This window comes from Genypterus blacodes, unplaced genomic scaffold (assembly GCF_046128005.1).
Source record: "Genypterus blacodes isolate CSIRO-AG114 ecotype Tasmania unplaced genomic scaffold, CSIRO-AGI_Gbla_v1 ptg000118l_1, whole genome shotgun sequence".
Classification (NCBI taxonomy): Eukaryota; Metazoa; Chordata; class Actinopteri; order Ophidiiformes; family Ophidiidae; genus Genypterus; species Genypterus blacodes.
In genome coordinates this window covers 917,501-943,804 of record NW_027466921.1, presented here as the reverse complement: position 1 = coordinate 943,804, position 26,304 = coordinate 917,501, and the positions used below count along the sequence as shown (strand labels likewise).

At 45.1% G+C, this 26,304-nt stretch overlaps 1 protein-coding gene across 1 annotated transcript in view; it reads left to right on the top strand.

The window, feature by feature from the left end:
• The window catches only part of LOC143009937 (E3 ubiquitin-protein ligase SH3RF3-like), a 65,378-nt gene that overhangs the window by 26,902 nt on the left and 12,172 nt on the right, over window positions 1–26,304 (top strand). The window contains exons 2-7 of the mRNA XM_076162036.1: window positions 12,369–12,644; window positions 14,699–14,794; window positions 18,882–19,190; window positions 19,775–19,890; window positions 22,780–22,950; window positions 25,679–25,938. Coding sequence (XP_076018151.1) covers window positions 12,369–12,644; window positions 14,699–14,794; window positions 18,882–19,190; window positions 19,775–19,890; window positions 22,780–22,950; window positions 25,679–25,938 — 1,228 coding nt within the window. The remainder of the gene's footprint in view (window positions 1–12,368; window positions 12,645–14,698; window positions 14,795–18,881; window positions 19,191–19,774; window positions 19,891–22,779; window positions 22,951–25,678; window positions 25,939–26,304) is intronic.

The window sequence follows — 26,304 nt, the reverse complement described above, 5'->3', positions numbered from 1 at the left end:
AAGGGGAAGCGGTGCCAGATTCGGTGAAAACATTTTCTAAATGCCGCTTTATTCCCTGAACTCGACAAGAAGGGAACAAAGAAACGGGGAAGCTGGCAGAGTGTAAGCTTGAGATGTGAAATGATAAACTCTCTCAGCCATGTATACTACTTATTTACATGCTAAACAGTTTTTTTCTTCTTCTCTTCATTCAAGTCTCTGCATGGCACAGCATTAACTTATAACAACCACTTAAACTCCTTGTCTATGTAAAGAATGAAGTCATATACTGCTTCTAATGTATTCATACTTTTTCTAATGAGAAGATATTTCATTTCATCAATAATGTATACATCTAATCTTTATTATTAGAGGATCATATAATAATCTTATGTTCCATCAGCTTCCCTACACACACTCTCTTTGCCTTTTTCTAAGTAATCGGTCTATCTAATCTCTAATTCTAAAAATATGAGGTTTGCTTAAGCGTGTGGATGGTGGATCCTTACTTGGTTTGAATCCAATGTCAGCCTCTGCATTTTACTCCCTGTGTCTGCGTTCCTTTGGGTGCCCCAGGGTGTTAGGTTAATGCCCCTGCCATCGCCCTTGAGCATGGCACCAGGCTCTATACCAGAGACGTCTCCAGTGGCTCACGATGTTGCTCTGTTTCTGTTAGATGTGTCAGGATGACACCACTAGTTCGAGCCTCACTTAGTCTGGCTAGGTGATAAAGCACTTTTATGATGTATTGTATGACGGCAGAGAGAGGGCATGAGATCAAATCCACTGCTGTATTGACTCAAGATAAACATGGCTTTACCGTGTTTATGTTCTTTAACATTAACACGGCAGCTGTAACTATTGCACATCACTCATATGGTACATGATTGTGATCGTATACTACATATGTAACATTTCTGCATTACATCATATCGTTTAATAGAATGCTGTGTTTGTTCTACACTTCTATCTTTTAGGTTGTGCAGGTGTTTGTCAATCATACCTGGTTACCATGGCTTCTCGGTCAGCAGTAAACTGTGCATTAGCACTGACAGCAATTGTGCTGCATACATTTACATTAACATTAAAATAGATGAACTCTCTGTGGATATGAATGCATCACTGCAGCCTACAGAGAATAGCCTAATGGCTTAGTGAGGCACTTTGAAGCTTTAAATACAGCAGGTGTGGAGAAGAAATATGAAGAAAGGGAGGCTCCTACAGAGTGGGAGAAAATTGCATAGTAGTGCATGGTGACGACGTATACCAGGGGAACAATGAATGGATAGCTACTCAGGGCCTGGAGTGTTTTCAGTCTCTCCTTCCCTCGTTCTCTCTGTACAGTGTTGTTAGTGATATAAAGCTCCCAAGCCAACACTTAAATGTCCGTAAATGTCCGCCGCTCTGCTGCTGTGGTAAATTTACTTTCCACCGCGTGGCCCCTCAGTCCATATAATACCTAAGCAACCTTACAGCACCACACTACTAATCAGTTCTGAGAGAGAGAGAGAGAGAGAGTCAGAGACAGAGGGAGAGAAAGAGTGAGCATGCAGACTTGCAGTGTGAAATGGATGAACTGTATCATAGCTCCACAGCTCAGACCGGAACAACAGAAATGAAAAAGATGACAGGTCTCATCAATTCATTAATTGGGTCATATTTTTGTGCCGCACGGATTTGTGTGAAATTTGATTGGTGCCTCTCAGGGGTTTTTGCATAGTAAGCCTGTGTGGCGGTGATGATTTCAGCTCTGTATTGGCTGTTTGGTATTCCCTTTGGTCTGCAGAAAGAGTTGGTGAAGTTTGTTTACTCAAAACTCACACAAATGCAGCTTTTTGCAGCGTGTTCCCAGCCCCTCAGTCTGTCATTTCACCAGAAGGAGCTTTTCTTTGTGGGCAGTAACAGCATACAAATGAGCCATGACTCTGATTGGTTGTCTCTGAATCACTGCTGCCCACAAGGGAGCATCTGAAAATGACACTCACTGTAAAGTGGTGTCCAGGCCCTCATTAGAGTAACTAATAGCTGGTGCTGGCACACTTCTCCTCATTACTGTTTGTGCTAAGCAGGATAGATCGCTCCACAGAAGACATTTGAAAATCATATATGGATGTAGTTTTGTTAGTAACGAGTGTTTGTAAACGACATGACAGCGAGGATCATGTCCACACAGAGTTTACTGAATTTTGATGCAATATTTCGCTCCAGTCCAATCCAAAATTGCATCTCCACCCTAGAATTTCAGCATTTTCCAGGTTGTTATAGAAAAAGGTGACTCATCTGCAGTAGAAAGGCCATCTTTGTGTAATATAGGTCCTTTGAAGTAAATAAAACCACGTGATCAAACCTGTGGTCCATATTCTTTTGGTCCAGATCAATCAGAATAAAATATGCCCTATAGTCACATGACAGCGCTCTGCTCTCTGATCAGAAATGTCTGACCAGTGAGCAGAGTCATGTGGAACCACAGAAGTGTCATGTACTTAATGCAGCATAAAGTGAATTTGACTTGAGGTTAATGTTCTCACCTGATGTGAAATAGAAGGAGAACATTACACCTCCAAACTGCAGGCTGTAGTCCGTTCAGAATTCGTTCAGGTCAGGTTCACGTCGTAATTTTGCCGAATCCAAAGTTTCGTTTTCGCATTTGCAGTATAGCGAAGAAACCGCTGTAGTTATGCATGTAAAGAAGCATTTAGGCGAAAGTGAGAAATGAGAAGGTAAAATCTGAAAGGTAGCACCAGAATGAAATGGGAAGAGACCTGAGGGAACAGAGGCGGTAGGAGGATGAGAGACAGGGAGAAAGAGAGAGAGAGAATGAGAGCTGTCAAACAAGTGAGCTAGCAGGAAAGGTGCCAGGGGAAGGAGGAGATAAAGATAGACGCATGCAGAGAGGAGGAGCGGGAAAGAACAAACGGAGGACGCTGTCATCGCATGCTTCTGTTTACAGACACACACAGCTCCGCTCCTATCGTTTTGTCTGTCAAAGTGTGTGTGTGTGTGTGTGTATGTGTGTGTCTGTCTTTGCGGGTGTACCGTGGTGTGAGCTGTGTGAGGGACTGACATCATGGCAGAGGAATCTCCTTTTCAACAAGTAGTGGTGAGAGGGCCTGAGGGAAGAGCTTCAGTTTGTTGTTCCTTTACGCCTGTGTGAGGCAGGAAGCCTGAGTGTCATTGGCAGTCAGAGCCCGGTGTCGTCTGCACAGGGCTGACCATGTCAAATCCTTCGCTGTTATGTTTCCAAACTGCTTCATGGACAGAAAGCTCAGGCTCCCTAGCTGCAGCTTGCAGACTGTGTACATTTGCGTCGGGCCGTTTGGAACACGGCTGAGCAGATAATGTGCAACTCATCATACACATCACATAGATGGAAGGGAGGAGGGTTCATGCTGAGATGATTGTCAGTTTATGCTGGAATGCCTATTTTTTTCCTTCTCTTTTATTCTATGAAGTAGAGCCATGGAGTGCTTGTCCCTCTCGGCATTTCCACTTTGTATCTCTTCTAATATCTCAGATATTATTTTCCCTGACAGATCACACAGACACGGCAACTCAATGTAGGGAAAAACAATTGTGCTGCAGCTCCGTTGTTGTTCAGCAATGGAACATTTTTTTCCCATTCCGGGCTCAAATCCATGTAGGGGTTTGAGGCTTTTTTGTAAGAACTCCCGCCCAGTATGACCTCTTCAACTTTGGCCAGTGCTACGGCTTAATCAATTCCAAACGTTCCTTGACGTCTTGCACAGATTTACCCCGGAGGTTTGGATCCTGATAAATACAAATGCAATGGGAATGAGGGATCATGAGTGAGCATTTCTGAAGGCAGGAGTTTTTTAATGGAGCCCCTTATTTGCTGTAAAGTGAGCACTTAGGGTACATCAGCTGTGTTCCCTCTCCTCTGCTTCCTCCAGCCTAGCGCTTTTTAGAAAGGTGTCTGGGATTGACATATTTAGCACCCTTAACAGCCACCGACACGCCTCACCGACCATCTGTCACTCAAGACCTCCCGTCGCCAAGGCAACGTGGCTGTAGAGAGGGGTGGGGACCATTAAAAAGGGCACATCTATGACAATCTGTCACCCGGGGCAACCTGACCTGCCCCCTGCATCTCTTCCTGTGTGCCTCCCTCAACGCGACGCCTCCTCCGCTGCTCTCACAGGCTGGAGTTCAGCTCCTGTTAGCAGCCTCCCTTGCTGCTGTAAAGACTCAGACGAGGGAATCAGATTTTCATCTATCCGCAGCTTCCCGTATTATTGGCTCTGGGTGAGAGAGAGAGAGAGAGAGAGAGAGAGAGGGGGAGGGAGGGAGGGAGGGAGGGAGGGAGAGAGAGAGAGAGAGAGAGATGAGGAAAGAGCAGCCTCACAGCGAAAGAGCAGCGGGAACGCCAGGCCCTAATGACAGAGGAGGTTATAACGAGGCCGGCATGCAACCTCCTGCCGCTTCTGCTCTGACCCCGTGCGCTCACCTCCGGTGTGTTCAAAGGTCAGAGGTCAGACACAGGCCGTTGGCAACAGGGGTAACAATAGGTGGCACATCAGTGACGGAGATGGAGAAATTTGTTAAACATTCCGTCTGTCTGTCTGTCTGTCTCTCTGTGTGTCTTTCCTCTTTCCAAATGCCAGACATCTATAAAGCTCCGGTGTTAACTTTGTATTATTCGTGACACTTTTTCATTTGTGGAATAAAATACCAAAGTCATCCTCCTCTTGCACACATTTTAATCCCCTCTTTTAAAACTTTATTTGAGCCATTTTTCCACAAACGTTATTAAATCGAGACCAGACGCATTCATCAAAATGACAAATTCAGATCTTCATGTAATTTTGTGTTTCATGTAAGATGCCACAGCTCGTAACTTCTCCATATATAGAAGCATAAGAATAACAAATAGGCACAATCAAATCATGATAGAAGTCATAAATGAATAAAATATGGCCTGTTAGCCTTTTATTATGTGTCATGCTTCATTTAGTTGGTTATCATTAAATCAGTGATCAGTGAGATGTTTAACATTATGATGGGCTGTTATGACATTAGAAAGTTTTAACACACTATGCTGAGTTATTATGGTGTGCAGCTCACTAATCGTGCCCTTTTCTTTCTCTCCCCCTCCTCCATACCTGTCCAACACCTTTGATTCTCCATGCAGGTAAGACATCAACATGATGTACTTTCATTGCATCATTGTGTGTGTGTGTGTGTGCGTGCGTGCGTGCGTGTGTGTGTGCGTGCGTGTGTGAAGCAGCCTAATTGAATTCAGCATGCTTCAGGAAGGTGTAACAGCCGTATTGTGTTATTTCACACTTCTCTGTCGGAACACACACACAGACAAAATAAGCATTTCCACGTTCTAAAATTATAACCTAATGTGTGAGAGACACTTTGTGTGTTACCGCAAAATTAAATTTGGAAATTGAATGCAGCTGTGATCCCAAATGTAGTCCACACTGGCAGCAGCGTGTGTCTGACGGAGCGGAGCGGCTCTGTCAGACAGCGACCAAGCAGACAGGCTTCAGCTGGATCGATAATCATCATTTTACTTACTGGAAACAAATCTGTATGATGTTTTATATTCACCGGGTTCACATCACCGTGTGTTAAATGCACTCAATGTTCTGATTATTTGTCTTCGCTGCGATTAAGAGAAGATTAAACTGTATATATGGAGAAAATCAATAGGATTGCACCATTCCCTACGCCTACGTGTACAAAATGGAGCTGTTTACATGCCTGAATACATTTACAATCACTTAATCTCTGTTATTCAGAGTAAGCATACTTCAATTTGTGCCGATTTCAATCGCGAGAAGGTATTTACATTTCCATTCAAACTAATTGCCATAAAGGGCCCATTTAACACAAAACTCTTTCCTCCTTCCCCGTCTGCACACAAGTGGGACATTCCTGTCTCATCTCGTCACGTCATCCTCTCCCTTGTGAAAGTGCCGGTTCCAACAAATACCTTTTGGATTAAAGTGAAATGTTGTGTTACAAATTGTGTCCCTTTCTGTCCACAAGGCAGCATCTGAAATTTACACTCACTCTCATGTTGTGTCCACTTTGAGATGTCGTCCAATCTCAACCAGCAATCACGGAAAGCATGCCAGTGTAGCCTATCACTGCATTACTGGGAGTGTAATTTTCAGACCATCCCTGGTGAACAGCAGCCATTTAGAAGTAACCAAAGACTATCAGAGCTGTGGCTCATTTGCATACTGTCAGCACCCACTCAACAGACCGAGATTCAGTCTCAAAAATAACACCTGAACTGTGAAAGCTGCAAAAAAAGTGCTACAACAACTAAATAACTAACTAAAATACTCAAACATAACTCAACATCTGGATAAGTGAAGCTGTGTAATATGCTTAATATTCATACGTGTTGTTATTAGATGACAAGCTATGGCAACCAAAAGTCGGTGTATGTTGTTACATTGGGGAACACTAATATAGAATACATGGAAGGAAATCAGATCAGAGTGGATTGTTTGTTTGTTGGGGTTGAGGGGGGAAAGGCCCCCTCCACTCATGCTGTTCTGGGAAGCATTCCATTTTGCTCAGGCCTCATGAGGTTTTCTTTAGTGCCACCCTCAGGTCAGATGGGCAAATTACCATGAACGGGTCACTGAGCATTGTCATGGTTTCCACTGGTTTTGACACAACAGTGGCCAGGCTACTGTGATACCTGAGCCGGCTCAAGGTCAGAGGATGATCCCCTGCTACTTTCCTCTAGATCTCCTCTAAGGAACTGTAAAATAGTGAAATAGTTACTGTGTCAGTCGTTCGGGTGTTTACTTCAAGGTTGATAAGGAGAAGAGAGAGAAAAGCAAGAGGAGAGGGGAAATAAGAAGAGGAGTCAAGGGGACAAGGTGTCATGCACAAGGTGGGAGAGGAGTAGGGGAGCATAAGAGAAAGAAGAAGAGGAGCAGGAGCAGGATGGAGGGCCGGCACCGCTGCTGAGGAGGAGTGATGAGTAAGAGGGTGAACACGGAAAGGAGGAACGAGGGAGTGATGGAGAGGTAACGACAGGGGTGAGATGGATGGACTGTTGGTAGCCGGAGGCCAGGCTCTGTGTGTGTGTGTGTGTGTGTGTGTGTGTGTGTCTGTCTGTGTGTCTGTGTGTCTGTCTTGGTCTATCCAGGTTGATATACAAGGAGTGGTGTTGTGTTTCTCCTCTTCCTGCTTCTCAGAAACTGCCACTCTGTGTGCCACCCGTGTGTGTTCACATGTGTGTGTGTGTGTGTTTGTGTGTCCACTTAACCTGAGGTGTGTGTTGTATCATGAATTATAGATGGAAAATCAATCAATAGTGCAGTGAATTACTGCCAGACAGCGTGTGTCTGGCACAAGTGTGCGCGTGCATGTATGTGTGTGTGTGTGTATGTTTGTGTGTGTGTGTGTTGAAGTCATTATTTAGTTGTTTTACATTTTGCATTTTAAAATGTATACAGCACACCATTACTCACACATTGATTCTCCTGACACCTCAGGTCATTGTGTGTGTGTGTGTGTGTGCGTGTTTGTGCGTGTGTGTGTCTGGGTGTGTCCTTCATTTCATACATTTAATATTGTTTTACTTAAGTTGTTGTGGACAGACAGAGAGAGAGAGAGAGAGGGTGTGTGTATTTTTATGTGTGTGCTCGGTACTTGGTACTTGAGTGTCTGCTCCAATAAAACAGCATGGCTTGATAGAATGCCGCTCTCACAGCAGAGTAGGAAAAAGACCTCTGCAGATTTACTATGCTATTACATACATACACACACACACACACACACACACACACACACACACACACACACACACACACACACACACAGTGAGGAAAAAAGTTGTAATGGCCTGCTGCCCCTCCAAGGACGGGTGAGCAAGAGAGGAGAAAGCAGTAATCACAGCTGTGTGTGACTGTGTGTGCGCGTGTGTGTGCGCGTGTGTGTGTGCGTGTGCGTGTAGACGGAGTACAGGACATAGAGAATAGTTTAGTGCTGGAAAATGGATGGGGATATGAGAGCAGTGGAACATCCTATCCCATCTACCATCCTTCTCAGACACACACACACACACACACACACACACAGGGCCAGCGTGGGAATGTTAGTGTAGCAGAGCAGCACAGTTGACAGATGATTAAATCCAGGATATGGGACGCGTTCCAATACCCCAAACAACACGGTATAGCCTTTATTTCTGTTCGTCCTCCAAGCTGACTTGACCTGAAGCACGAACACCACCGCTGCCCACGCTCAAGCGAAACCTCTGGATTGCCGACATCCGGTATGCATCCACACACACGCACACACACACACATAGTCACAGTTTTACCAATAGAAATGCTTAAATAGACGTCACTCCATCTCCTCTGAAACTGAGACATTTTCAGAATCACACTCAAACTATCCTTAAAGTGTGTAGAGATGGTTTGTTGTCATGAGTGCACATGTATCTGTGTGTCTATGTCTGGATGAATAATTGGTGTTTGCAGTAGAAGGAGCTTGACTCATGCGTGCAACACTGCAAAATAAATTCATCAATTTCTCATCGCCGTCTTTGATGTGTTAATATGAACGCTTCCAAGTAGGAATTCCATCATTAGGACCGTTTGTTTGGGAGTAACGTTGCCCGGGGCTATCATGTGATTTAGGAATTATCGTCAACTTCTCTGTTTGACACGGGAGCGTTCACACGGTATAAACAAAAGTCTGTATTTTACTCCAATTTGCAGATCAAATCGCACAGCCGTGAGCTGCAGGAGTTACCAATGCTGTAATTTAACTGTCACGCTCGCGTTCACAGACCGCAGGTTTGGCGGAAACGCGGCGATTCATTGGACACACTTGAGCGGTAATTGGGTGAAAGCCAGGATGTTGATCAAGATGAAATGCGTGCGCTGATTGTCGGGCAAAGCGAAGAATTGAGGACGTGGATGACAGAGTGGTGAAAGGAAGCCTCAGTCACAACACATTCAGCTCTTTTAACAAACTGCACCGCCTTGTTTTGATTACAAACCACAGCAGCTTCCTGCACCATCAGAGCCTGTGCGTCCCTGCCAGTGTCTAGCAGCTCCGGCAACCTTTGACCTCCCCCCCCACCTTTCCAGTGGCACTGGCGCTTCGCCAATGATCGTGCATCATCCCTCCTCGGCGTCAGCTTTGATTTCCAACCACTTCATCTTCATTTCCCGGATTGTTCATCTCTCGGTGCCGCTGACGCTCCACCAACGTTCTATTATTGTTCCGCCGACAAATAATGACCACCGGAGAGTGAAACCTCAGCAGACACAGCCAACGTCTCATTCCATTTCTCTCTGACAAATAAAAGCATAGATCTATATAAATTCACAAGGGATGGAATGATATATCATAGATTGCGCTCTTGATATTAAAGTAAAGTCTGATTTAGTGTGCAGACTGTGGCTAAATCATTGTTGTTATCAGATCACATGATGGAGCCTGTGTTATTCTCACACACACACACTGTATTCCACCTTTAATCGCAAACTTACAGGGACATTTTTACATTTGAAAACACAAAGAAATGCATATTTTGTGGGATTTTCTGATTAGATTTAACAACGAAGTGTATCCTGAGTCTCCTCTCTAATTTAATAGCGGACATGTATTATGCAGTTTATTCTTCTCCAGTGTGAGGGAGTGTGTGAACTCTCCCATTGTGTCTGATGAGATGAAGTCATATATTTGCAGCCCCGGCCCTGGATAACTGTAGTTACCAGCATGTAATGTCTCCCTGCAGCTCCTGCTTCTAAAGGTCAGCCGACGAGGAGCCACATTTATGAAAAACACACACACAGATTTCACAGGCCGTGCGTGCATACACTGAGACACACACCATTTGTGTTGATGGTCCGTTTCACTGTCTTGTCTTTATGGAAATAGTAAAAAGCAAAGGGGGAAGATGTCCCGTGAAATTGGACTCATTGAAGTTGCTCTATTGCAGCGGAACTCAAACTTTTTTTTTATACAGTATGTCTTAATCACTGACATCAACTGAAATATCTGTTAGAAACTGCACACACACACACATACACGCACACACCTTACAACACAAAGCAACCTACTAAGAATGGAGCAGTCGGTCCCACTTACTGCATGTGACGGCTCATCGTCCCAGCACACACACACACCTGAACAGATGGGGCTTTCAGTTGTCTGGTGTGAGTGTGTCAGCCTGATGCAAGTACACACACATCCCCACACCCACACCCTCACACACAAAGACTTTCTCTCTCCCCCCGATTATGGACTTCCACCAACAGTACTAATGACTGCATCTGAGGGCTGTGTGCGTGCGTTTGTGTCTCTCTGTGTGTGTTAAAGGTTTCTGCTGATTTCTATACAGCCGTTCAGCAAGGCACCAGAGCTCCTGTAGCCTTTCATGTCGCTCAGTTGGTGGTGCAGCAGAGAGTGGGGGAGATTTCTGCAGCTCCTTGCTCCATCATGTTCGTGACTGGTGTTTTCCTTTTGAATTACCCGACACACTGGGTTTTAACCCCTGTCTGACCCGTCTGCCTCGGGCTTCGTGAGGAGCGAGACAACACTGTCTTCTATCTGCCACCCTCCGATGCGGACTGACGCCCCTCGGCAGAGAGACCACAGTGTGTCCCCCTCCGTCCTCATCATCAAGCAGAAACCCAGCGGGTCCCCAATGATGCCCTGCAGCAGCCTCAAGGAGGTCTGCTGGACCCAAAGAGAAGGAGGGATGAGAGGGAGGAAGAGGGAGAGAAAGAGGGAGAGGGGGGGGGTGACATTAGACAGCAAAGGAGAGAAAGAAAGGATCAGAGGAGGTGAAGTGAGAGGACACAGGTGAGAGGGAGGAAGAAAAAGGTGAGGCTGCTCGTCTTCTCCTTCCTCTCATTACTTTGATTTCTCCTCACGCTCATTCCTCCATACCCTTTCTGCTCCATTCCCACAGAGCCATAATGGTGTCAGAGTGTTTTACTGTGTATTTAATGCTTACACACACACACACACACACACACACACACACACACACACACACACACACACCAGTACCACCAGTAACAGTGATAGTAACAAACTAATTCATGATGAAGTGGTAACAGTATCAGTAGTAGCAGAAGTGGTTTCTCAGTAATTGTAAATAGCGGTTAGCAGTACAGCGGAGAAGAAGAGAAGCCTGGAGCTGTTGTCTTCTGCATAACATCTTGGCATCTATATGAGTGTGTGTGTGTGTGTGTGTGTATGCGAACTGTAAACATCTGCTCAGGGGTAAACAGTTTTTATTCAGCTCATCCTCACACGCCGTTTGTTTACATGAGCCCTCAGTAGAGCCAGTTGAGTATGTTAAGTAGGTGCTGAATGCATTCGCACAAAAGTGTGTATATATGATGATATGATCCTAATTACTAACATTACCTCTATTCTGCCTTTTTATGTTATTAAAATCCTGGATGGCAGGCGTGTCTGTGTCTGTGTGTCGACAGTGTTAAATGATGTAAATTTGACGCTTCCTCTGGCTGTGTGTGATGACTGTGATTGGCTCAGGGCCACGGCAGCCAGTTACAGGTCAAACACTTTAATAACCAGTCATATTTCACACACACACGCACGCGCGCGCGCACACACACACACACACACACAGCCAGGAGGAAGAGAATGAAAGACGGCACAGGTATCAGCCTATCATTCTCTACAAATGTGTCTCCAAGGGGAAGTTTGCACCACATCGATTTTGCACTGTTCTGGTGTTTCTTCAAAACCAGTTTGCCCAAAGGTTGTTTATTTTTTAATTCATCACTGTTGGAAGTTATTTCTATATTTGTTTAACCACGGCGGAATGTTGGCTGAGTTAAGAGAGTTAAGTTAAGTGACAAAGTCGTAAAAAGTCAGGATTTGTCAGGCGCAGCCGCGGCGAGTCTTGCTGTATTAAATTCTCAGACAGCATCACAGCGGATGCTTTTTAGACGCTTCAGAATGCAGTGAAGAGCTGCACCGAGCATAATTTAAATATGATTTTGATAAAAGTATGCCTGGCTTTTATGTAAATCGCTAAGTAGCACCCCTTTACAGAGAGCAGAGAGCCTTTCTCTGATGCCGGGTGTGATACCGACAAGTAATCTGCTGGCTGAAACTCTCCTTCATCTCACCAGGAGTCAGACACTCAGAGATGTGATTTACATTTTCAGCTGTCTTATTGATTTTTTGTCTGTAAAATATAAAATCGCTGACAGATTCCAGCACAGGGTTCTAAAATGACAACTTCAAAGTCCAAATTTTGTCTGATACTTCAAAGATCCTTAAGAGATTTGTTTAATAAGAGATAGAAATTGGAGTTTCCTTAAAGTTCTGTCCCAAATCGCACTTTCATTTGTCATCACAAGTGCGGAGACTGAACGTTGTGTTTTATCTCTCAGAATATTCCGGCGCTGCCTTGTGGGAAAGCTCTCTACTCCTACGAGGGCAAGGAGCCCGGGGATCTCCAGTTCTCCAAGGGCGACATCATCATCCTAAGACGCAAGGTGGACGACAACTGGTACCACGGCGAGCTCAACGGTTGCCATGGTTTCCTACCTGCGAGTTACATCCAGCTGTTACGCCCACTGAGCCAAACTCCACCGCAGGGCAAAGCTCTGTACGACTTTGAGGTCAAAGACAAAGATCAGGATAAAGACTGTCTGGCCTTCAGCAAGGTAACACACACACACACACACACACACACACACACACACACACACCAGATACGCACATAATTCGACATGTGGTCTCTGCTTACATGTTATATAGTGTATGGAAAAGCGAACGTAAAAGCAAAGATGGACAGATGATAGATGGGTTCTTGGATGTAAACGCAGCCTACAGCTTTAAACACATTGCAGTCATGTTTTCTAGGCGGTTTCCCTGTAGGACATGAATCATTTATGACTCATGTCTGTCCTCTGATTGGTTGTAAGAATGTAAACCAGAGCGACTTCAAACAGAGTATATAGCCTTTTCTGTGGTGACGAAGAGTTTTCACCATTTTCCACCATATTTCCACCGTTTTTCTCACAATACAGCATGTTCAATAGAAAAACATCTGTTAAAGAGCCACAGCAGCCCTAGTGGTGTACTCTGGAACTGCTCCGTTCTGTCAGCTGTTCAACGCTCCACCATTGATATAGGGCAGCTGTATGTAATTAACAGCTTTGGCCAGGTATCCCAGCAGATCCCGGAGAGCAGCTTGGGATACAGAGTGAAACCAATTAATTACAGGGCGGGATTAATCTGAGAACTGGGTTAGAGACCCCTGATATAGGACATCACACCATCACGCCAACCTACAAGCTCGAGATTTGGTGCAAAAATGAGTGGCAGAGTGGCGACAGAAATGATTTGATGATCAAAAATACCAAAATTCCACAGATGACCCGTTTTGTTTCGACTATAGTTAGTTGTGTCACTATAACGCCCCGGTTTTCCTCTGAAAAGGATGGTGATGGAGAGACAAAGACAGGATGAAAGACGAGACGCTCATTTGCCGCTCATCTGTCTCTCCCTCTCCCTTTGTCTGTCACTCACTCGCCGTCTGAAGTGTGTACTCTGGAAGGGTGGGTGCAGGCAGCGATCTGTATTCCCTCTGCCGCTCCCTGTTCTTCAGAGCTTATCGTTTTGTTCCCGCTGTTACACAGACTCATCTGTGCCGGGAAAGACGCTCGACATATCGTCACGGCATCGGAGTGTCTGAGAGACGCAGAGACAGAGAGAGAGAGAGAGAAAGAGAAAGAGTCACTCAACCGTACCCTGTAGATCATTTAGAGACACAGGTCACACATGACCTTCTACATCCAGAGTAACACATGATTAGCTGCACATAGTTCTTATTATTCTGTGTGCGTGTGTGTGCGTGTGCGTGTGTGTGTGTGTGTGTGTGTGCAAAGGCTAAACTCATTGATAGGTTAATGACCAAATATTACACACAATCACGCACTGCGCAGACACACACACACCCCCATAGTGTGCTGTGTGCTTGTTGTCATGCCGAAACCAGTGTGTGTGATACCGTTTCCGCGGTGTGAGAGGTAATTACTCAGTGTGACTAATACACAGTCATTAACCAACATTATCTGTGCCGTCCCTAATGTCCACACCAACATCTCCACATCCGTACAGAGGCTGCGTGCGTTCAGGATGAAGATCTGATCAAATGTTCCCTTAAAATAAACTGAATAATCAACTGAGAGGGCTTGGATATCTTTTTATATTCGGACAATTTTTCTTTTGTTTAATCTACTGACAGTTCACATCGTGTCAAGGCTTTTTTAAATAGTTTACCAGACACTTTTTGTTCACAACAGGTGTCAGAACAACACTCTACAAACGAACCGACCTGGTTAGACACACACACATACACACACACACACACACACACACACAAAAGGTGAGGCTTTAAAGCGACAGTGCTTACAACAGCGTGTTTCTACTCGGTGTGCACAGTGGTGCTGCAGCAAAGGGGATATAGTCCACGTGGGTCAGGTCCATCCATCGCTCATTTGATGCAATTGAAATAAGATCAGTATATGTGTGTTTAGTTGCTGTCGTGTGGAAAGCCGCATAGTTGATGGATGTCGGTTCACAAATACAGACGTGGTGTCCCTAGTAGCAGTTGTGTGTGTGTGTGTGTGTGTGTGTGTGTGTGTGTGTGTGTGTGTGTGTGTGTGTGTGTGTGTAGTGTGTCTTATCATGCTCTCCCTCTTTCTCTCTCCAGGACGAAGTACTGACAGTGATCAGGCGAGTGGATGAGAACTGGGCAGAAGGCATGCTGGGGGACAAGATTGGTATCTTTCCCATCCTCTATGTGGAGGTAATCACACCAAAATCCCCTCCACGGCTTTATGATTAATAAAAGAGCCGGAGAGGCAACGATCACGCTAAACCTGATCACCAAAGAAGATATATGATATTTAAGTTTATAGTTGAAAAGAAAAAAGGGGAGAGGAAGGATGTGTGGTTTCTTCTTCTCTCTCTGCTGATGATGATGAAGTTGTGAACACGCTGCGTTTGTTCTGCCCCGACTGAAAACAAATGACACAACCTCCAAAACCGACGGGAGCTTCACTCAGGCTGGTCCTGCTGCTGCTGCCTTGTGTGTGTGTGTTTGTGTGTGTGTGTGTGTGTGTGTGTGTGTGTGTGTGTGTGCGCGTGGTGAAGTGAGTAAGCCAGTCAGAAGGTCATATCCACTCTGTGTATTCGCGGTATTATGCATCGACTTAGTCAGAGGAAAAATCATTAAGGTGTAGACAGAGAGAGATGATTCCTGCTCTGTGCCGCCGCCTTTGTTATCTTCGTCTGACGCTCAGGCAAAAATTGTAGCACATTTCCACCAATTGCTCTGACAGATTACATTTCGTTAAAAAGAGTAGAAAAAGTGAGAAGTTGGCAGACTGTCGGCGAGGATGTTAAAGCTCCTTTCCCACTGGGATCCTGGATAAGCTGGTGTCCTGGATGGATGAATGCAGGGCACAGCTCTGTATTCTTCTCCTCTCTCATTTCTTTTCTTTTCATATTTTTCTCTCTCTCTCTCTCTCTCTCTTTTTCCCTCTCTCCTCTTCCCTTCCACCTTCAGCTCACGCGGTCCAAATGAATCAGCAGCCATTGTTAGGCAGTCAGCTGCTGGATCATACTCCAATGAATGAAACAAAGCCTGCGGGTGGATAATCAAAGGTTTTGTTTGTTGGAAATTACTTACTCACATCTGCACAGCCATAGAGTCTCCCACAAGGTTCACATCCATACTGAGTTTAATAACAAAGCTGCGTCCGTAGAGATCAACACACATGGTCATTTCTTCACTCTGACTCTCATTCCGTTTGACTATTGTCCTCTGAACAAACTCTCTCTCTCTCTCTCTCTCTCTCTCTCTCTCTCTGGGTTAACTGCCTGCGTGGGATTAGACTCTTGGCTGCCCACTCATGTCCCTGAAATTAGCCGGTTCACCAAACGGCTCTCTGAGGTGATGGTGATTAAGCCAAAGGCCGAGCAAAAGAGGCACACACGCACACACACACACACACACACACACACACACACACACACACACACACACACACACACACACACACACACACACACACACACACACACACACACAGGTTCTTATTAAATAGAGATGCATCAATAATTTATACCCCTCCATCACTCTGACACAGCATGTGTGTAAGGGAGCATGTCGAGAGAGTGTGTGTGTGTGTGGTGGTGCTGCTGCTGCTGCTGCGCCTGCACTGGGAATCTAATGAGGAGGGTCCCAGCTGGAGGTCTGGTGTATGTGTGTGTGTGTGTGAGAGAGAGAGAGAGAGCCCGTCTGCCTTTCCGGTCATAAAGTACTAACCTTTGTAAATGCTGGCTCACTTAGTATGAATGCAGACGGCTTGTGTTAATATTTGGGCCAGGGGCATCGTGATCATCATTTAGTATTGGATATCAAGGAAACATGATTACATACTTAAATGTGGGATAAAGTGCGACTCTTTGGGCTTTTGAAACGTGACTAAACACACGCTGGAGGTCTTTCCTGAAGCGAAGCACCGGATTTAACACGTTGAGTGCAAATTTAAATGAAATGTTTTGATCTGATCTGTCAAACACAGCGGTGGCACTGAGCCTCTTCATCAAGCATCGACCCCTGTGCTCTCTCACACACACACACACACAGACAGACACAGACACACACACACACACAGACGGATAGACAGGCTTTGTAGAGCTCTAAAACAGAGCATTTAGGTTTCCTTTGTTGATCTGACGTCCATTTAGAAGGCAGTATAAAGCCTGGCTGGTAAAAAGCTCATTCACATTCATTGGCTTGGGCCTTGTAAGGACTTCGTAGGGTTGTTTTAGTTTAAAGTGCAAGTCGATTTGAGGCTAGGTTGGTCCATTTGGGTTTAGCACGGGTAGTTTTGGACAGAGTGCACAGGCTCCAAAGGGATAAATCACTCACACCATCACCGCAACAAGTCACGTCCTCTCCCCCCCGGCTGCTCGGTTGTGCATTCTATGGACAGTTGGCAACAGAGGGTGTGCAGGCTCACGCGCTCTGCCCTCCTGGGGGAAAAAGCCCATCACCTCACACAGGTGCAAAGAGGCAGGCGCTGACATCTGTGTCATGGCGGTAAGGCACGGATGTTTGCTAGCCCGTTCCCTGGCTGACAGTGGGGACCGAGCAGTGACAAGGATGGCAAGAGCGAGATGGGTTTGGACAGGTTTGAAGAGGACTCAGATAGATTTGGAGGCAGCGCTGTGTCAGGTTTTGTTTGCTTGTTGTTTTGGACAGGTTTTGGGTCAGGCATAATAACTGATAATCACTCTGGTTCTGCAGCAGGACAGCTGTCAGTGTTTAGTGTGTACGTGCATTTGCATCTTGCTGTCTCACCCTCGTCAGTAGACTCTTCAGTGTTACCTGAAGAGAGTCCTCACCCGCCAGCACACACAGAGTACAGTCAGTACCACTCTTGACACGCTGAAGATGACCTTGGAGATTTCATTCAGCCAAAAGCACAGGGTGAAGAATTGTCTCTGTCAACTGCGGAACACACACACACACTCACACACACACACAAATGATTGCTGTGTCAGTTTCTTTTATATCCACCACTGCTATACCCTTGCTCCAGCAGAGGAAATAAAAGTTGTGTGTGTGTGTGTGTGTGTGTGTGTGTGTGTGTGTGTGTGTGTGTGTGTGTGTGTGTGTGTGTGTGTGTGTGTGTGTGTGTGTGTGTGTGTGTGTGTGTGTGTGTGTGTGTGTGTGTGTGTGAGAGAGACTTTACGGGCTCTATTTAAACAGTAAGAAGTCTGCAAAGTCTCGATTACGGTGCATCTGCAGTTATTCTTCATCCTACAGCGTGACACTGTGCTCGGTGATGACGGGATTTACACTCTCAGCCAGTCACTTAACTCATCATGTGCTGTAGTATGTCAATCTGCACACAGATATGCTCACACACATCTCCAAAATCTCCAAATCTGCGGAGATTAAATGCACACAGAGCTTTAGGAGTGAGTTTGAAGGTAGAGTGTGTGTGGGTTATAATAATTAATACTCCGTAGCAATAATGGATGATTGGTGATGATTTTGTGTCTTCCATCTCCCGTTTCTAATTTTAGGAATGCGGTGTGTGTAATTGCTCGCAGATCCAATCAGTGCAACTACCTACAGTAATGAAATAAATATCACAATATGACACCAGGATGGAACAAAAGCGTCTCCACCCACCAGATGGTGTCAGATATTCTGCACAGATTTGAGGTTTAGACAGGCGGAGAGAGAAGAGGAGGAAGCCTCAGGATGAAGCACAGCAGTATCTATGTGTGAGCTATATATTTACATCTATATCTAATCTATTGCAATGGAATATAGATCAGTAGATCACATTTCACATTGCACTTTCCAAAATAAGATATTTCTTATCACTGCCTAATAAATGTTGTCTTAAGCAGCAGGAAACTCAGCGTGTCGACTTGCTGCCAAAACTCACTGCTTACTGAATTATAATCTAGATAAATAATTCAATCTTTTAATCGACCAATATCCAAGATTCATCTGTGATTCAGGCACAGTGAGGAGAGAAAGTTGCAGGGAACGGAATTCAGGTGTGTGTGTGTGTGTGTGCGTGTGCGTGTGCGTGTGTGCGTGTGTGCGTGTGTGTGTGTGCTGTAAGTGATGATTGCTGTGCTGCTGGTTTGAAGCCCTGCCGGAGTAAACAAGCAAGATGAGTGTGTGTGTGTGTGTGTGCTTGTGTGTATTTGTCAGAGCTGATTGTTAGGATGTAAACCCCAGAGGAATGAAATATAACACTTGTACTTGTCTTCTCTTCCCTTCATGTCCTCCTCTGTTCTTCCTCTTCTTCTGTCAACCACCTTCCTCTCCTCTCCTCTCCTCTCCTCTCCTCTACTAGTTAAATGAAACAGCCAAACAGCTGATGGAGATCGACAAACCGACCATAACTAACGCACCAGGTCCGAGTTCGGAGCCAGCTCCATTGGGCCCTTGCTCTCCTGGCCCCTCCCCTAGCGCTTCCCCATCCAATGGGAACGGCTCAGGCCAGCGACGAGTTGAGGGGAAGAAGAACGCCAAGAAGCGACATTCGTTCACGGCGCTGTCGGTCACTCAGAGGGCCGCGCAGCTCAACAACAGACACAGCATGGAGATCTCCCACCCGGTGCTCATCAGCTCGTCTGACCCCAGAGCAGCCGCACGCATCCAGGTAACACACACACAAACACACACATGCTGAAACAACATAGGCGTTCTTTCTGAAAACCAGAAAAACAAATCAAGTCAAAGCTCTCCACCACACCTGGTTCATTCATTCCCTTTCCACGTACCGTACAAGTTCACAGACGGTTCTAGCAGTCGTTTAAACACATTGATTTTTGATTTTGTTTTTCGTGTGCCCACATCCATCATCCCCGCCTCTTAAATTTGGATTATTTGTTCTTCATCTGTCTGGTTTCCATCTAAAACTGCATTCTGTGTGTTTTTACTCCCAAGTATCTGCTTATTTGAAGTCTGTGTGTGAACTTTAAAGACACACACACTGCAGAATCTGTTTGTTGTTGAAGTGTTTTAAGCTGTAATTTTGTATTTTCCTCACATAGATGCTGTTCTTCATCATAAAAGCTTATTTGTTGTTGGTTTGATTCATTTCTGTGATTTCCCCTCTGGGATGGACCTTTGTTTTTCTTATGATTGACCTTATCCGACCTAATGTGCCGTTTTTAAGATTCCCTCATCTCATTGGTCTGTTAAATGCGCGTGTGTGTGTGTGTGTGTTCTTCTGTTTTTAAGGATGCTTCTCCCCCGGGTCCCTCGCCATCCTCTGGAGGGGTGCTGGTTCCCCCCAAAGTGGCATCAATAACCTCTGAGCTGCTGGCACATGCCAAGGTGCAGCTGCCACTCAACATGTGAGTACACCCCAGGGTGCCGTCAGCTCACCCACCCATGACCTGGGCTTCCAGTTGGCCGAGATAACACACACAGCCGCATATTCCTCACACTTTCCCATCACTTTCATCATAACAGAATACTGACTATATTCTGGTGATATATGGGTTTTTAATTTACAATAGGCTCATTGATTTCCCTGTGACTCACCAGTTTTGTTATTAACAGCATGCATTATGCATGGAAGCTGTTGCAGGTATTCACCGCTGAGGCAATGGCCATCGATTTTTGGAAATGACACTCAGCACTAAAGCTAAATCTGCTCAGATGCATGTTTCTTTAACACCGTACTTTAAATGTTTTCAGGAAATTCACAAGTAAAACTACAGGAGGGCAACAAGGAGCTCAGGTTGATCAAATACTGTAGTACAACCCAGCCACCCTGCGGTATGGACTGAATACAAAAGTGTAATGTTTCAGGATTTCTGAAAGGCTTCTGAAAAGAAAACCCTCTATGAAAAAATATCTGGGTAGAATGGAGGGCAGCTAGTGCAGGACGGGACAGAACGTCTCCATGAACATTCAGCTGGGGTGTGGACTCAAGCTGCATTGATTCAGACTGGGACTACAAATGGAACTATGGCACAAATCATATATATTATATTCATACTGTAACATAAATGTCTTTTTGTCATATTGTATAGTTTTGAAATTATATATATTAGATATTAATGAACACAACATTTCAAAAGCATCCACAATATTTGTAAACAAACTACACAAAGGTGAAACTGACATTACATTTGGAACAGAGCTCATTATGACTTGTGACTTGAGGGCCCAGATTAGAGACTGACTTGATGACGTAGTCCCACCTCTGAATCGTAACCTAAACTCATTTAAAAAGAGTATCGGGGTTGCATGTGTATCTGCATCTGCATCGATTTATACATCAGCGGAAGATAAAGTTGTTTGTTCAGGCGGAGCCTCTGGATGCAAGGGACAAACAAAGGTCATATAGGTTGGGTCGGGAGGCGACGCTATTGACTTCATTGATTTCACTTGACTTCATTGTGATCTTAGCTTGAACAGGTTAACAGCGCAGAGACCTAACACACACACACACACACAGACACACACACACACAAACACACAGTAATGTTCCTGTGGAGAGTTGGCCTCATGCTTCATGCAGCTGTAGAGGGAAACATGGTGACCTCCAGTTGGCTGCTGAGGTTATGGTGACTTAGCTGAGCTGAACGAGGCCGCTCCATATTTTACCTGATAAATTATCTACAACATACTGACAGAGGTGTGTGTGTGTGTGTGTGTGTGTGTGTGTGTGTGTGTGTGTGTGTGTGTGTGTGTGTGTGTGTGTGTGTGTGTGTGTGTGTGTGTGTGTTTACTGTTGTAGCTGATGCTTGCGTGCAGGATGTGAGTAGAATACAGCAATATTGTCAGCTTTAATAATGTCACTTCCCAAGTAGTTCAAGACACTCTCATTAACACACACACACACATGCATGCATGCCCATACACACACACAGAAACACGCACACGCACGCACACACACACACATATATACATACGCGCCAGGAGTGGGTTTGTCCTACTGATGAGGTCGGACGTTTCCATTTTGACCTGGCAACCAGTTCTGTTGCCATGGGGAGACTGGAGACGGTTCCCACATCTGTTACCATGGCAACCAGGAGGCAGTGCATATAGAGCTTGTTTACTCTGTGGTCTTATCATCTTCTGTCACAGACATGTAGTACATATGAATGTCTCAATGCGGAGCGACTACAAAGTGCCTAATAACAGAGCCTCTTCAAAATAATACTAACATACACTAGAAATGGAGAAATGTTTTAATTGTAATCCTTTGCGTAGTTTCCTGCATTAGAAATAGATAATAGAGAGACAAATGTTAAGAGCCACACAGTAATTTAAAAGTCAGAGGGAGATAAAAGGTTGACAATAAAAACCTCTTTGTTATAAAAATTGTTCCATGACTTCATCTGGAGGCAGAATGGACCCCACAGGTTCATAGTAAAAGTGTTATTATGGGCAAGAGATGGTTTGTGTTTTATGAGTCACCTGTCCAGACAGATGGCGGCTGGGATGGAGACAACAGGCACGGAAAAGGTGAAAGATTTCAGGAGACGCAGAGGGCTAAATCATAAAGTAGGCGAAGGAAAGGCGGACTTTATCGTGAAAAGCCCAGACTGCTCCGCGAAGACATATCACTCAGAATGGGGTTCAATCCTGGTCTTAGCTGTCAAGATACCAAATGTGCATGCGTGACTTTTAAAAAGAAAACACAACACTGAACGTCAGCAGGAGCCGATGGCATCTATTCACAGCGAAGTTGACAGCCAGCTGTGATGCAAAGCACATATACTGTATGATGGACTAGAGCGCTGTGCAGAGACTCTGTTGGTTCTGAGCGTGGAACAACTGCAGTCCATGTCAAATTAAAGATTTAAAGATAAGCTAGAACTTTGTATTTCAGATGTGAACCGAGTCCAAACACTGACATGTGATCGGGGTCCCTGTGCCATCCCTCATATCTAATTCTTCGTATGCAGGAAACCCTAGAGGACAATGGGATGTATATTTTATGTGGTGGGTGGACTAGACGGCGGCGTTTCCTGTAGGACCTGGCAAAGATCCCCTGTGGATGGAAATGTTCTTTGATGGTCTAATGTGTCAGTGGGTTTTTCATCCTTTGATCTGAAGCTCTTCACATCAGAGAAAGAACTGAAAACCGCATGTAAATCTGTTTACAAACAGCGTATTCACCTGCAGAAACCCTCTTTTAAGTCGGGCTATTACCGTCTCTATTTTAATTGCGTGAGTCATTTTTGGTGCTTGGTGAATATAACAGCATTAAAATGTTGTGCTTCCAGATACCTGGCTCTGTACGCCTACAAGCCCCAGAAGGCCGACGAGCTGGAGCTTCGGAAAGGGGAGATGTACCGGGTGACGGAGAAGTGTCAGGACGGGTGGTTCAAAGGCACCTCGCTGAGGACCGCTGCCTCCGGTGTCTTCCCTGGGAACTACGTCACCCCCGTGTCCAGGTCAGGCTTGGGGCCGGGGGATAAGGCAGTGTGGCGACGCAGCTCCCCAAGAGTGTGTGTCAGTCCAGATAATAGGTTCAGAGTGTGACAGCGTGGAATGAGGCTCTGCACTACTCCAAACTCCACACAAGGCTCTGAGTTAAAAAACAGTGGTGTCCAATGCAGGCAGGAAGGAGAATTCACAACACAATTTCCAGAAGCATATTGTGAGAGTTCATCGCCATGTCATATGTTATAACTTGTTAAAGGGTTTCTAATACTCTGGCCCCTCCAAACATTATTGACACCGATTTTATACACAAATGATAAAACAAACTATGAAGATACTAGTACCTTCCTTTGTGCTTTTTTGTTTGGTAAGGAAAAGAGAAGATGCTACTTGAAAATCTACAACGTAATAATTAATTATTGATTTGTTTGTAAATCAAACAACCAAAAGCTGGTTTGGAATAGCTTTTTATTTTTTATGCCTTGACTTTTCCAGTGTTCTAGTGTGTATTTTGCTGCTGTATCATCATCATCATCATCATCGTTATCATAGTTATCATGGTCATTACTACTTGTGGCGTCAGGATTACCCTCGTGAAATAGAGCAAATAAGTGGACTAATGGGATATTTGGCTTTTAAATTGCCCTCATCATTCCTGTTTGCAGTGTAAAACGTTTGCGGCAGCTGTTTCACACAGTCGTCATTCCACCCCGGCACGCTGTTTCACAGAGAGTTTGAGCGAGAAAGACAAAGAGAGGGAGAAGCGAGAGAGAGGTGGAGAAAGAGGCAGATAAGAGTAGACAGATGAAGGGAGGGAACAGGGAGGGAGAGAGGAAAGAAAACAAAGAGGGAACAAAAGAAAATAAGACAATAAGAGGTGTGTGTGTGTGTGCGAGGGGGGGGGGGCTTAACAAGGTGCGGAAAGGGAAAAAAAGATTAGGTAGAGTGAGGGTGACAGATAATAAGTGAGTGAGAGAGGGGGGGTGAGAAAAGAGGATAGAAAGTGATGAAAAGGCTGCAAAAACAGCAGGTGTCCTCCGCTGGATATGAATGGCTGCTTCACATCCTGCGGTTATGCAATCTAACACAGAGACAGAGAGAGACAGAGATAGAGAGAGAGTGAGGGAGAGAGAAGAAGAGAGAAGGGAAGGACGAGTAATCAAATGAGAGGCAATTTGTTATTTTTATGCAAGCATACTCTCTCCTTCTCCCTCCATCCCTCCCTTCGTCTCCTCCTCCTTCCCCTTTGTCTGCAGTGCAGCTCAGAAAACTCTTAATATGATAATCAGAGGCAAGCGCACACGCACGCACACACACGCACACATACACACACACACACCGTAGAGCCAGGCTAATATATGAGCCCAGTATTGGCATTTCAGAATGTAATTTGGTCCAGTCAGCACTGTCCACCTCTGATCCTCCAGATATGATGCACATTGATTAATTACATCTTTACTGTAGAGTTGATCAGACCGGTTCATTCCACCTTTATTGATACAAATGTGGCATTTGGATCAGATTCCATGTAAGAATGCATGAATGCATTAGAGTTATTATTCTGTTTAGTGTGGCATAAAATACTTACCCACTCTGGTTAGATGGCAGTTTTAGTAGAAACAACAAATGGTTTCACTATTTGGGGATTATTAGAGCGAGGAAAACTTTAAACATAGTAAACAAGAGTTGTCACTGTTACACACACAACCTCTTTAGACTCAAATGGTGTACTTAATTCTTTTTTTTACTAAATTCCTTGAAAATATTGTGGTGCCATATAGAGGCTCTGCTATAGTACCACACACACACACACAAAGGGAGGCCATAAGTCTTTCTTTGTGTGATGGGAAGTCGATGAGCAGCTATAAGAGTGTGAATACGGTGGAGTCAATAACGTTCAGGTCACTGTTCTGCCATTCAGCACTCTGCCCAGGCAGTAATATGAGCAGCCTGCAGCTCCAGGATGCAACAATAGGTCAGTGTAACGCGGATCCACCATCGGATAATAGTCCTCAAATCACTCTGACACACGCCGGACAGCAGCATTGTCCTGCTGGGAGCAGGTATACATGCTGGATGGACGTATATGTCTTAAGCCTATGACCCTATTTACGTTAACAACAGGGGAACAAAGAGGTGATCTACAACAATCTGTGTCAGTGAAGAGACCGGACCGCTCTGTTCACTTCAGTTCAAGTATGATTACACGCACATTTAAAGGTTGATTCTTGTCAGATTAAGGCCATAACACGACATCATGCAAACGCCGTAATCAGCCTGAAGTCGGCATAGATCGATGCTGCTGCGCTCACAGTAACAGACTTGTTTTATTTACGTGTGAATCGATTCACTCGAGCATATAAGCGATCCATCAATTTACAATCAGCATGAGCAGACGCACTTCCTCTAATTAGCTCACGAAGCTGGAAGTTGTACACAAACAACGGAGTCCTGTTCATTCATCCACGTTTACGTCTGACTGATGTGTTTCCACATACTCAGCACAGATGTACGTGTCAGGAGAGTAAACATGGAAATGTGATGTTGCATTCAGGTAAACATCACAAACAGACAAACTGTAAGCATGGAGCAGTGCTTTATTAGCTGAGGTACATGGCACTTGGTGCGCCTCCTGCTGGTACACCAGATGATGAAATTCTGTTATTTTGGAAAATTATTCATGAATAAAATGTAATTAATTAGATGTTTGTGTCTCTCTCCCTCTCTCTTACCTTGTAGGGCTCCGTTTGGAGTTGGATCTCCCCGGTCGTCCTCGCTGTCCTGTCCAGCGAGCAGTGGAGGTGTGTGCAGTAAAAGCTCCGACCCTTCATCCCCAGGGTCCCCGGGTCCCTCAGCCCCCCGCCCACCCACCCCTCTAGTAACCTCAGCTAACCCCGTTAGCCCCGCCTCCTCCCCGCAAACCGCCGCCGCTCAGCTGAAGAACTGCCTGCGCTCCAGCCAGCATACGGTTAACCAAGCCCGCACCACAATGCAGCTGGGTAAGCCCAAGCACACACACACACACACACACACACACACACACACACACACACACACACACATGAACACACATGAACACACAAATATACAAAATGGATTTCAGTCATCAAGCAGTTGCACGTCCATATATCTACTCTTAAATACGTGAACACTAAAACTGGACTCATCAGATGTGAAGAAGCATCTGTTTTCCGTTTGTGCTCTCCTGTGAGCGATCATAATCACATGTTGACTGAATGTTATTGCCATCAATTAACACACTGGCAGCATTTACGGAACACAGGAACGCTTGTAATCCTCCTGACCGAAATGCCAGAAAAAATAAAAGAAGAAGAAAAACGAGGAGAGGAAGAAAAATAAGACGC